Source organism: Myxocyprinus asiaticus, chromosome 42 (assembly GCF_019703515.2).
Source record: "Myxocyprinus asiaticus isolate MX2 ecotype Aquarium Trade chromosome 42, UBuf_Myxa_2, whole genome shotgun sequence".
NCBI classification, from domain to species: domain Eukaryota; kingdom Metazoa; phylum Chordata; class Actinopteri; order Cypriniformes; family Catostomidae; genus Myxocyprinus; species Myxocyprinus asiaticus.
In genome coordinates this window covers 24,173,767-24,187,861 of record NC_059385.1, presented here as the reverse complement: position 1 = coordinate 24,187,861, position 14,095 = coordinate 24,173,767, and the positions used below count along the sequence as shown (strand labels likewise).

Below are 14,095 nucleotides of genomic sequence, written 5' to 3'. Positions count from 1 at the left end.
TTCCGTATGCAAATATTACAGTGCAGTTGTCACTGATGATGAGATTTTGAATGCTGAGCAGCATTAGTCTAAGGTGAATTACAGACTTTAAATTAAAATGCGTTATGTACATTTAAGTACATTTACAGAAATTAAACATAGACAGCACACCTAAAGTTGAAATTATCTACACTTTTTTTTTTATTGAGTCTGCAAGCAGTTTGAGCTGAATGAATTGTCTGTGAAGACAAAGATGAGTGTGTGAGGCAAATATGTACAGCCCTGCCTTGCAAGCACTGTAATAAAAAGACAATAGTCAGAAGAATAGTTGCCTGTGTAGTATATTGAATGTATGGTTGAAAATAGTATTTTGTCATGAATCCTGTTGAATCAGGTGACTTTTGGATCTTGTTTAGTTTCCTCTGTTTAGGGAATGCAAAGCTCAGGGCCGGATCTAGGGGGTGCTGGGGTGGGCTTCTAATCTCTAAAACAGACCTAAATTGAATGTACTGTACATCATAACATGTTTAGGACTTCCTACTGCAGTTTTAAAACATTCCTCTTCAGTGACATGTGCTGGCCAGATTGGTTAGGAAGGTGCTACATAATAGGCTTTTATTTTGTATGGGAGACACAAACTAGTTTCATTCTGACTGTATGATCTGGCTTCTGTCCCTTCTGTCCTTCCTTCAGCTGGAAGAGTGTGAGGATGAGGAGGGTGAAGAGTTGAAGGAGGTTTGTTTTAGCTGAGGGGGATGGGTGGAATCATCCGTGCTGGATTCATGGTTGTGTTTCATCCATTATTGTGCTTTTAACTCGACAATCCCCACCCCCCCAACTTCCAATCCACACACACACACACACACACACACACACACACACACACACTGCTGTCCCAGTGCAGGCTGCCACCAGTCTTTAATGATCAGTGTGTATGAACTGTGTTTGAACTTCCTCTCTGTCGCAAAGCGTCCAACAGTGGTTTTCATCGACCTTCATTTAGTGTTTGTGTCCTGTGCAAGATTTTATTACATTTGGGGACAAACCCACTCATTCCTTTCAAGAATCCCCAACAAGCTTCAAATATATCTGTCAGCCATCAGCCTCAAAGTACAGACTCAATTCAAAATAATAATGGGTTGAATTTAACAAAAATCTATCCAGGTCACATGTCAACACAAAAAACAATTTAATAAATCAGCATAAATTAAAGCCAGTAGAACAAATGCTTCTATTATATAAATTCGTTTAAGTCATGAATTAAAATGACAACTTACAACCCCAATTCCAAAAAAGTTGGGACAGTATGAAAAATGCGAATAAAAACAGAAAGGAGTGATTTGTAAATTATATTCAGCCTTTGCTATATTGAAAGCTCTACAACTACACATTATATGATGTTTTACCTTGTGAATTTCATTGAATTGTTTTCATTTGAATTTCATTCAAAGATGAAAAACACTTTTAAATGCTTGTGATCTCTGATCCCTCAGACATCACTGTCTTAAAAAACATAATTCATCTGTAAAAGATATCATGAACATGGGCTTGGGATTACTTTAGTAAACCTTTGTTAGTCAACACCATTCGCCTCTGCATCCACAGATGCAAGTTAAGACTTTACTGTGCAAAGCAGAAGCCATACATCAACACTGTCCAGAAGCGCTGCCAACTTTGCTGGGCTCGGTGTTTTTTGGTCCGAAGAGTCCACATTTCAAAATCCGGGCCAAATAGGAAAAGTTATCCAGGCCAATTGTTATCCGGGCCAAAGAGGAAAAGGACCATCCAAGCTGTTATTGGCGTCAGGTCCAAAAGCCAGTGTCTGTATGGGCCAGGGGTGTGTCAGTGCCCATGGCATGGGTAACTCGCACATCTGTGAGGGTAACATTAATGCAGACAGATATGTACAAATTTTGGAGCAACATATACTGCTATCCAGCACCATCTTTTCCAGGGATGTCCCTGCATTTTCCAGCAGGACAACTTCAAACCACATACTGCCCAGATTACAAGTGCATGGCTGTGTAAGCAGAGAGTGTGGGTGCTAGATTGGCCTGCCTGTGGTCCTGATCTGTCTCCAGTTGAGAATGTGTTGTGCATTATGAAGCACACCATACGGCAGGGGTCGGCAACCTTTTTGACATGGAGTGGCATTTTTTTATTTTCCTAGTTAATGGCTGTGTCGACGTCAGAAATCAATATTTGAAGAGTTCCGAAGAGTTCAGAAATCAATATTTGGTGGAATAACCCTGATTTTCAAATCAAAAAATCTAAATCAAATAACTTTTATTGTCACACAACCATATACACAAGTGCAATAGTGTGTGAAATTCTTGGGTGCAGTTCCGAGCAACATAGTAGTCGTGACAGTGATAAGACATATACCAATTTACAATAAACATCAGATTTACACAACACAATTTAAAATCTAATATACACATAATTACACACAACACAGTATACAAATAATAACATACAATGTACAGTATACAATACACACAATATAGAATACACATTATACAATAAAAATAGTATATATAGTGTATATAAAATATAAAATATACAGTAGGTTGTATTGTACTGTATTGACATTCAGGCTTTCGGTTGATAGTAAGTTGCCAGTGCATTGTTAAGAGAGAATATAATTTATGACAGTCCAGTGTGAGATAATAAGTATAATAAAGTGCAGTGCTGATGTATATTGATCGTGAGAGATCAAGAGTTCAAAAGTCTGATTGCTTGGGGGAAGAAGCTGTCATGAAGTCGGCTGGTGCGGGTCCTGATGCTGCGATACCGCCTGCCTGATGGTAGCAGTGAGAACAGCCCATGGCTCGGGTGGCTGGAGTCTCTGATGATCCTCCGAGCTTTTTTCACACACTGCCTGGTATATACAGTGCATACGGAAAGTATTCACAGCGCTTCACTTTTTCCACATTTTGTTATGTTACAGCCTTATTCCAAAATGGATTAAATTCATTATTTTCCTCAAAATTCTAATGACAACGTGAAAGAAGTTTGTTTGAAATCTTTGCAAATTTATTAAAAATAAAAAATGGAAAAAAAAATCACATGTACATAAGTATTCACAGCCTTTGCTCAATACTTTGTTGAAGCACCTTTGGCACCAATTACAGCCTCAAGTCTTTTTGAGTATGATGCTACAAGCTTGGCACACCTATTTTTGGGCAGTTTCATCTTCTTCATTCTTCTTTGCAGGACCTCTCAAGCTCCATCAGGTTGGATGGGGAGCGTCGGTGCACAGCCATTTTCAGATCTCTCCAGAGATGTTCAGTCGGGTTCAAGTCTGGGCTCTGGCTGGGCCACTCAAGGACATTCACAGAGTTGTCCCGGAGCCACTCCTTTGTTATCTTGGCTGTGTGCTTAGGGTCGTTGTCCTGTTGGAAGATGAACCTTCGCCCCAGTCAGAGGTCCAGAGCGCTTTGGAGCAGGTTTTCATCAACGATGTCTCTGTACATTGCTGCATTCATCTTTCCCTCGATCCTGACTAATCTCCCAGTTCCTGCCGCTGAAAAACATCCCCACAGCATGATGCTGCCACCACCATGCTTCACTGTAGGGATGGTATTGGCCGGGTGATGAGCGGTGCCTGGTTTCCTCCAGACATGATGCTTGCCATTCAGGCCAAAGAGTTCAATCTTTGTTTCTCATGGTCTGAGAGTCCTTCTGGTGCCTTTTGGCAAACTCCAGGCGGGCTGTCATGTGCCTTTTACTGAGGAGTGGCTTCCGTCTGGCCACTCCACCATACAGGCCTGATTGGTGGAGTGCTGCAGAGATGGTTGTTCTTCTGGAAGTTTCTCCTCTCTCCACAGAGAAATGCTGGAGCTCTGTCAGAGTGACCATCGGGTTTTTGGTCACCTCCCTGACTAAGGCCCTTCTCCCCTGATCGCTCAGTTTGGCCAGGCGGCCAGCTCTAGGAAGAGTCCTAGTGGTTCCAAACTTCTTCCATTTACGGATGATGAAGGGCCACTGTGCTCATTGGAACCTTTAATGCTGCAGAAATTTTTCTGTACCCTTCCCCAGATCTGTGCCTCGATACAAACCTGTCTCGGAGGTCTGCAGACAATTCCTTGGACTTCATGGCTTGGTTTGTGCTCTGACATGCACTGTTAACTGTGGGACCTTATATAGACAGGTGTGTGCCTTTCCAAATCATGTCCAATCAACTGAATTTACCACAGGTGGACTCCAATCAAGTTGTAGAAACATCTCAAGGATGATCAGTGGAAACAGGATGCACCTGAGCTCAGTTTTGAGTGTCATGGCAAAGGCTGTGAATACTTATGTACATGTGATTTTTTTTTTTTCCGTTTTTTTTTTTTATTAATTTGCAAAGATTTCAAACAAACTTCTTTCACGTTGTCATTATGGGGTATTGTTTGTAGAATTTTGAGGAAAATAATGAATTTAATCCATTTTGGAATAAGGCTGTAACATAACAAAATGTGGAAAAGTGAAGCGCTGTGAATACTTTCCGGATGCACTGTATTTCCTGGAGGGAGGGAAGCTCACCTCCGATGATGTGTCTGGCAGTTCGCACCACCCTTTGCAGGGCTTTGCGGTTGTGGGCGGTGCTATTGCCATACCAGGCAGAGATGCAGCCAGTCAGGATGCTCTCTACAGTGCAGATGTAAAACCGTGTGAGGATGTGGCGGTTCCTTCCAAACTTCCTCAGCCGTCTCAGGAAGAAGAGGTGCTGATGAGCCTTCTTCACAATGGCCTCAGTGTGGACCGACCATGTGAGTTCCTCAGTGATGTGGACACCCAGGAACTTGAAGCTGCTGACTCTCTCCACTGGTGCTCCATTGATGGTGATGGGGTTGTGTTCTGTTTTTCTTCTCCTGAAGTCCACCACAAGCTCCTTGTCTTACTGACGTTGAGGGAGAGGTTGTGCTCCTGACACCAGTGTGTCAGAGTGTGCACCTCCTATCTGTAGGCTGTTTCATCATTGTCAGTGATCAGACCTACCACCGTCGTATCATCAGCAAACTGGGATTTTCAATCCCAGCTTTCATGTGTCTGCACGCTTTCCTCCAGTCTTTCACATTGCTGACTTTATGCCACTCCTGGCACAAAGATTCAAGCAGGAATTCATCAGATACTTGAATGGAATATCGCGGTGCCGTTTGGGGGCCCTCTTCAGCCTGTTATGACCCGTTCAGCTTATCACGGCCAGTTCGCCCTGTTTCTCGGCCGGCCCACCGCAGTTCCGGTTCTCCCTATGGACAGTCCGCCCTGTGTAGAGATACTGATTTAAGAAGCATTTGGAGTGGTCTCTTAATTTTTTCCAGAGCTGTATATATATGTGCATGTATGTGATTTTCCGAAGTTTGAGTCCACTTGTGAAAAGTTTCTATTTTGCATTTTTCTAATTTAATCGTTTATTTATTTATTTATTTATTATTACAATGATATTATCAGCATAACAGTTGGAGTGAAAACCCGATGATTATGATATAATCATGATCCTGCATGTGATTTTCCACAGAGCATCAATGAAATGAAAGCATTAATGAAGGAAAACCTGTCCTTTTGTACTAAATGAGTTACAGTTAATGTCACAAATTTGCTTATTTGATTACTGATCACAAAATGTTGTGCAATCTTAAATATTTCTTATATTATGTCATACTACATTTTCAAAATCACACAGAGGGGTAATTACTAGCACGCAAGCAACAGTGAGAGTGGAGCAGGCTATTTTACTAGAATGAAGTTTTTCACACCTACATTCCAATCTACATCTTGATGTAATCCAGCGCGTGCAAGCCATTCGCGCATTACAGGCTGATCAACTATTTAGCCATTTTCTGTGAATAACACCTATAAAATCCTAAAACTTTAATTCCAGGTTTAATTTTTATTTTGATTAGACTCAGATTTTTATGTTTTCTCTTTTAATCGTTTACTGAAATTTTGAGTGTGACCATGATTTAAGGAGGGTGTACCTGCTGCTGGGTTGGAAATATCAAGGATTAATAGTGGTGTTTTCCTTATTACATCACGTGTTGTTCTGAAACGTGGAATGTAGGCTGTCATGCATGCAGCGTGACTGAAGCAAAGCGGGCACATTTACTCGCATGATTAACCGAACCTGAAGCGCTGCCGGCTCGTGATGCGTGAATGGCTTGCACAAGTTTTTGTTTAGTCTCCCATTCAGCTCATAAAAATCATGCTGTGTGATCATGAGGAAGGATTACATCAAGATGTAGATTGGAATGCAGGTGTGGAATTTTATCTAAGTAAAATAGTCTACTCCTCTCTCGCTGTTGCTGGCATGCCAGTGATTACCCCTCCGTGTGCCATAGGTTGCCGACCCCTGCCATACGGCACTGAAGACCCCGTACAATTGTGCAGCTGTGTAAATGGATGAATAAGGGAAAATTCCACTTTTTAAACTTAACAAACTTGTGTCTTCAGTGCTCAAATGCTTAATACATGTTATTAGAAGAAATGGTGATGTTTCACAGTGGTAAACACTCGACTGTCCCAACTTTTTTGTAGCATGTTGCAATCATCTGATTTGAAATTACTGTACATTTTCAGAAAACAATGAAATTCACACGTTAAACATCATATACTGTAATGTGTAGTTGTAGTGTTTTCAATATAGCAAAGGGTGAATATAATTTACACTGTCCCAACTTTTTCGGAAATGGGGTTGTACATAATATATCAATTGTTTTCTTTTTGCATTAAAGATGAAAGCAAAACAAAAGCATATTTTTCTTTTTGAATATTTCTTTAATTCCTATTGTTATCAGTTATAATTCTCATTAGATTGTCATTACTGTAATACAGTAATTTATATCTGTTTAGTTACAGTAAATAATAAAAATACTGTTTTTTTTATTTATTTTTTTTATTTTATTTAATCAGCATAAATTAAAGCCAGTAGAACAAATGTTTCCATGATGTATCAGTACTTGAAATAATAATAATAATAATTAAAAAAATAACATGTAATGGTATTTTTCGTGTTACATTATTAAGAGTGAGGGTTTCTTTTTTTCAATAATAATTTGGAGAGAAAATGTGCTTGTCATAAGAATAATGTCACACTGCAAAAATCTTGATAGTCCTAAAAATAGGTTTCCTTTAAAAATAATAATAATAATAATAATAATAATAATAATAATAATTAAGCAAATATAATTTTATATTTCTTCTGATTTTGGGGTGAAATATAACACTGTATTTTTTGTTAGAAGATTTCACCCAAACTTTTAGTTTGTCTTTAAGAATGTTTTTGATTGCTGTTAAGTTTTGAGTTTAGTCTGTGCAGTCATTCACATTATAGGTGTCTTAAAAACCATCAAAGCATGTCCACACATGCAAATGCACTCAGGCAATTTACATTTACAAACTGCAGGAGTTGTTTTATTTGTATGTGCATTGGACATGAACTTTGCTATGATTTCTGTTAAGCTGTCCATTCTTAATATCTATTTTCTTCCTTTTGCTTTCCTTTAATAGTTTGGTGAAGCAAAGGTGGGTTCTGCATACTAAGATTTTTTATTTAATTTTTATAAAACATTACTTTGTTTCAACTGTATCTTCATTTTGAAAGACTGCTATAGGGAAGGTGTCTTCATTATCTCTGAATTTAAGTTTTATAAGATATCTTTTTAATATTCACTCTTTTAACCATCACCCAAGAGATGTCCTGTGTATAAAAAATACAAATCGCAATATTTTTTTACTGTAGCTCTTTATGTGAGGTGGACACATCAAGACAGATATTGAAAGGTTATTTTTTTTTTTCTTAATCCCGCCCAAAGATGGAGATCTCGGAGGACAAGGTGTGTATTGATTCCCTTGAGTACCTTGTAAGGAAGTGATGTAAATTGTCCTTAAATATGAATAGAAATGCTACCTTTGGCACATAGAAGTGTTACACAGGGTCTGAAAAAACCTTTTCTTATTTTTACCCTCATTTGGTGCTTGGCGAGTGTCAATTTTGGACCCTAGTTGCACAAAGAAAAATCCTAAAATTCATCATGTTTAAATAATATTAAAATAATAGTATTTCTGTAGATGTAGTATTTTAAATTCCCCTCTCTCGATAAAGAACTCTGTGAGTGTTTGCTATTATTTCTTTCCAAAGAAGAGAACTTTCTCACCTTCTTCCATTTTTTTTATTTCCGTGAATAGCCTGAGAAAACAGACAGGGAGAAGAAGGTGAGACTTGTTTCTCAACCCTGTGTTCTTTGGCCCCTCTTTAACAATAACAATCAATGACAATCATTTATTGTAACTCGAGCTCTGTCAAAAATAACTTGCACAGTGATACACTTACAGTGGAAGTACAGAGGACAATAAACATTAAAACACACATTATTTCAAAGGTTTTCCACAGGACAACATTATACGTGTTAACGTGAGACTAGTGTGATAAAATTGCTTCCTTTTTGTCTATGCAAAGTTGCATTCAATCTTTGAACATCAGTAACTTAAGTATCATAACTACAAGTTAATTCACCTAGAAAAGTAGTACCAACATAAAAGGGTCAATTTAGACTTCACAGCTTAAAATAAAAACACATTTTTGTTTGGAAGAATTAATATAGGTGCCTTAACAAAAATACAAGCTTCACATTTCTGCTTTAAAACCCTCGAGTACACTTGTCCCATAGAAGTCCTGGTAAGTTCATGAATGTAAAGGTTAATTTTGTTTGTTTTTACAACTGAAGGATGAATCAAAATATTATTAGATTTACTTGAATTGAACACAGAAGTTTTATAGAACCCGGAACATTCATTTAATTCATTACTGTACATTTAGGTTGTCACACATCCCTAGCTAGTTAAAGAAATGATATTAAGTGAAAGAATGGCCAAGTGACATTTCGTGATTGGCTGGTTGCGATAGGTGCTCTGAATCTGCACCAATAGGATGATCTTATGCAAATAAACCTGCTACGATTGGGTAAACATGAGTCCTGCATTAGTGAACCTGTAGTACACTTTAAATCCTTTAGACATTGTAAACCAATGGTATTCTCTAGTACACCAAGGTGAGTGATCCCATCAGCCGTTCCCCCATTTTAATTCTGCTGGTTAATCTAATTGATTAATGGGGTTAGTTATGCAATATTGTTTGCAATGACTGAAAGTTAAAACATGCCTTTGCTTTGCTCTCTCTGAAGGTGGTGATCAGCAGTAAGCAGGTGGGTTATGCTGCCTGTGCAGTCTCACAGTACATGTTTGTTTGAAAGGTTGTAAACAGAGCACTTTTGCAATAGAGGGCTCCAGATCTGTCTTATCTAATTTTTTCCTTTCACTCATCGGGACTGTGAATTTTCTCAGGGTCCCTCTCCCCCGTCACTATCATCCATGGTGTTTTACACTCCCTCTGAACTCTTATAGCCTCAAGGAAGCAATGGTGTTTGTACACTGGGGGAAATGGTGATTTTTGAAATAATGTGACTTTGTGAAAATTCAATAGCTTTCTCAAGCAGCATTGAATTAATCAGAGATATATATGTGTGTGTTCTTTTTGTTTGTATTGTGTGTTTCTGCAGTTGGACACAGAGGCCAGTGATATCCTGAATGATCTGCAGGTCAAGCTGAACAACGTACTGGATGAGCTGAGCAGCACATTTGGAAACACGTCAGTGTTTATTTATTGTATACACACATGGGTGAAGCTCACGAAAACATGTCCAAAATACAGTTGTGCTCAAGTTTGCATACCCTTAGAGAATTGGTAATATATGTACCATTTTTAAAGAAAACATGAGTGAGCAGGCAAAACACATTTCTTTTATTTCTTATGGGATTCATATTCAAATGTAGGTTATAACAGAATGGCACAATCATAAAACAAAACATGGCAACAAAGAAAAAAATGAAATGACCCCTGTTCAAAAGTCTGCATACCCTTAGTTCTTAATACTGTGTATTGCCCCCTTTAGCATCAATGACAGTTTGCAGTCTTTTGTAATAGTTGTCTATGAGGCCCCATATTCTTGTAGGTGGTATAGCTGCCCATTCGTCTTGGCAAAATGCCTCCAGGTCATGCAAAGTCTTTGGTCGTATTGCATGAACCGCACGTCTGAGATCTCCCCAGAGTGGCTCGATGATATTAAGGTCAGGAGACTGTGATGGCCACTCCAGAACCTTCACCTTTTTCTGCTGTAACCACTGGAGGGTCAACTTGGCCTTGTGCTTAGGGTCATTGTCATGCTGGAAAGTCCAAGAGTGTCCCATGTGCAGGTTTCGTGCAGAAGAATGCAAATTGTCTGCCAGTATTTTCTGATAACATGCTGCATTCATCTTGCCATCAATTTTCACAAGATTCCCCGTGCCTTTAGAGCTCACACACCCCCAAAACATCAGTGAGCCACCACCATGCTTCACAGTGGGGATGGTATTCTTTTCACTATAGGCCTTGTTGACCTATAGTCAGTTAAATGAAGCTTAACATTGTCTTTGTGTTTGTTTTTGAGTTGCCACAGTATGCAATAGACTGGCATGTCTTAAGGTCAATATTAGGTCAAAAATTGCAAAAAAGAAACAGCTTTCTCTAGAAACTCGTCAGTCAATCATTGTTTTGAGGAATGAAGGCTATACAGTGCTTGAAACTGCCAAAAAACTGAAGATTTCATACAAAGGTGTACACTACAGTCTTCAAAGACAAAGGACAACTGGCTCTAACAAGGACAGAAAGAGATGTGGAAGGCCAGATGTACAACTAAATGAGAATAATTACATCAGAGTCTCTAGTTTGAGAAATAGACGCCTCGCATGTCCTCAGCTGACAGCTTCATTGAATTCTACCCGCTTGACACCAGTTTCATGTACAACAGTAAAGAGAAGGCTCAGGGGTGCAGGCCTTATGGAAAGAATTGCAAAGAAAAAGCCACTTTTGAAACAGAAAAACAAAAAGAAAAGGTTAGAGTGGGCAACAGACATTGGACAATAGATAATTGGAAAAGTGTTATGGATCTTAACCCCATTGAGCTTTTGTGGGATCAGCTAGACTGTAAGGTGTGTGAGAAGTGCCCGACACGACAGCCACATCTATGGCAAGTGCTACAGGAAGTGTGGGGTGAAATGTCACCTGAGTATCTGGACAAACTGACAGCTAGAATGCCAAAGATCTGCAAAGCTGTCATTAATGCACATGGAGGACTTTTTGAACTAGTTTAAGTTCTGATTTTTTTTTTTTTTCAAATTTTAATAGTAATTTTTCACGTTATTAATGTCCTGACTATACATTTGATCAGCTGAATGCCACTTTGGTGAATAAAAGTATTAATTTCTTTCCATAAGAGCAAAATCTGTACATTATTCCAAACTTTTGGCTGCCAGTGTATATTTACAAAAATAAGAAATTATATGAAGCATGTTTTTTTGGGTCATTAATATTTATTTGATTGTGACATTATTTTCCATTATTAACACATTTTCCACCCACATTCTCATTATGAATACAAGTTTTTTGTAATTCTCAGTGGTGATTCTCTTTAGATTCTCGTGACTGTAATTCAGTGTTTTACTTTCTGTATTACGCTCAAATTATTTTAAGATTTACACATTTCAATTTCATAACCAAATTTGAATTGAGTTATCTTCAATGAAGTAAAATGTAAAGTTTTATGAAATTAATTTTGTTAAACATTACACAATTCAATTTGATTGAATTTTATGAAATTGAAATGCATAAATCTGAAAAATAGGCTACAATAGTGTAAAGTAAAATAACTATTGTAATACAATGTTTTTTTTTATTTTTTTTTAATTAAAGCATAAATTAAAGGTTGTATAACAAATGTATAAATGCATTTTAAATAATACATCTTTATTAATTGAGTGAGATATAATTTTTTATATTATATAATTTTTTGCGTTACGGTAATGAGAATTGGGGAAATGTGCAAAATATATTTTCTTAATTCTTTAATTTTTTTCAGGTGACCCAGACATGTACTTGACAGGTTTCATGACATTTACCTGCATATTTTTAAATGTGTAGTGCTTTGTGAATAACAACACTCAACAGATAATGACATTTGTCAGAGCTGTGGCATGGTGGTTAGTACATGTGTTTCTGATAGTTCAGAGCTGTGGTGCTTACTTTGGGGTTACAGGTTTGAGTCCAGCCTGAATTATACTATATCTCAGTCTCATTTCCTGCTTTTCACTGTATGTCAAGTAAAGATTTAAAAGCCCCTAAATAAAATTAAAAGAAAAAAAAATGACTTATGTCCCACTTTTGCACAGTTTAGTCCAGCTCGTTTTTGTAATTCTTCTCCCATACTGAACTCTGATCTCCCTCTGTAGTTTCCAGACTCGTATTGATGACTGCATGCATCAGATGGCCAGTCTGCTATACCAGATCAAGGGCCCCGTGAACGCCAACAGCCGCAACCAGGTGGAAGCCGATTCTGACAACATGCTGCGGCCACTGATGGACTTCCTGGATGCAAAGTGAGTGAAACCACTCCTCACCTCTCCTTTAGTGAAGCCAGATTACCTGAATCATCTTCTGATCTGAGCATGTGTGTGTGTGAGCAGTCTGATGCTGTTTGCATCGGTATGTGAGAAGACTGTGCTGAAGAGAGTGTTGAAGGAGCTTTGGAGGATCGTAATGAACAGTCTTGAGAAGACCATCATCCTTCCTCAGGGCAACGACACCTTCGTAAGAACTCTGTCTTTTAATTCCTTATTTCTGACAGCACACCTTCAACACGAAATATTTTAATGGACCTGGTCTCATAGAAACATGTTACTACACCTACACTATTGCAGAATTATTTTTGGACCATACATTGTACGTATCGCAGCAGTTTCCTGGTGGATAAACACAAAGCAATGACTTTTATTCCCTTTCTCACAATTCACAAGTAAAGCAGCATATTATCAGTTCATAAACACTTTTCGCTCTGTTCCTCACACAATGCTATCTTATGACATCTGAACACTTTTACTATAGCACATATAGTAAAAGGCGATATATTTTAATGTTTGCATTACATAACCAACTATGTTTACAAGCTTGTTTGAGCACAATCAAATTGCACAGTAGCTCAACTGATAGAGCGTTGCACTTGCGATGCAAACGACCAGAGTATGAGTCCTGAGGAGCACAAGTCAACATGTGATGTGAAAGTGTCGTAGTAGCACCACAAAATGTTTTTCCATCTCATATTTGCTTTTTATTACACTATCGGTTAGGTTTAGGGTAGGGAGGTCGGTTTTATTGATTTGAAAACTCGAAAATGTAAAGAAAATGTAAAGAAAATGTAACTCTCTTTTAGCATCAAACAGTGGACATTTCACCTCAAAACTGCTGCGATATGTGTCATGAAACATAAATACAATTTTGCAAAAACATCTCCACATAACATTAGTTTCATGAGATCAGGCTGATTTTAACTGATATCTCAATTTTACAAACATACTCCTACATAATATGAATCGGGGCTGCAGACTGTACCTGAAATATGGCTAAAAATACTAATTTGCTACAATACTTTAGTTTAATTGCCATTAGTAAACAGTGTTGTATAAAGTATCCATTTGTCATACTTAAAGGAATAGTTCACATCATTTACTCACCCTCATGCCATCCCAGATGTGTATGACTTTGTTTCTTCTGCAGAACACAAATTAAGATTTTTAAAAGAATATCTCAGCTCTGTAGCTTCGTTCAATGCAAGTGAATGGGTGCCAAAAATCTGACGCTCCAAAAAGCACAAAGGCAGAATAGAATCAATATGACTTCAGTGGTTAAATCCAGATATTCGGAAGCAATAAGATAGGTATTTTAGGTTAAAAAGTTTTGCAAATTTGCAAGACATTTTCATGAGCACATATGGTCATTATATACACATCGTACCTTGGTTAATTGTAAAAGGTAACCGCATTGATTGACTTGATATAAGCAGGTCTACTGGAAAGGCGGGAGACTGCTCGCACTCTTCATCATTATTTCACAGCATTCATAATGTTTAAGCCAAACCATATAAAATGGTTTAAAACTTACATGAGCATTTTCTTCTCTTCCACTGTGGAGACAACCCAACATGCTGTGTTTGTCCGACGCATGCTTCCTTGTGATTTTGATTCAGATACACAAAACAAATCATTC

General features: G+C 38.0%; 2 protein-coding genes across 4 annotated transcripts in view; one reads left to right on the top strand and one right to left on the bottom strand.

Moving 5' to 3' along the window:
• The window catches only part of LOC127432784 (14-3-3 protein gamma-like), a 678,408-nt gene that overhangs the window by 533,727 nt on the left and 130,586 nt on the right, over positions 1 to 14,095 (bottom strand). The window contains exon 3 of one of the 3 annotated variants that reach the window (XR_007895788.1): positions 10,596 to 10,741. The gene's annotated coding sequence lies outside the window, so the exon portion shown is untranslated. The other 2 variants (XR_007895787.1, XR_007895789.1) reach the window with 2 other exon arrangements.
• LOC127432732 (protein unc-13 homolog B-like) overlaps positions 1 to 14,095 on the top strand; it is a 145,201-nt gene that overhangs the window by 121,937 nt on the left and 9,169 nt on the right. The window contains exons 31-33 of the mRNA XM_051684109.1: positions 9,522 to 9,610; positions 12,286 to 12,432; positions 12,520 to 12,643. Of these exons, the coding sequence (XP_051540069.1) occupies positions 9,522 to 9,610; positions 12,286 to 12,432; positions 12,520 to 12,643 (360 nt within the window). The remainder of the gene's footprint in view (positions 1 to 9,521; positions 9,611 to 12,285; positions 12,433 to 12,519; positions 12,644 to 14,095) is intronic.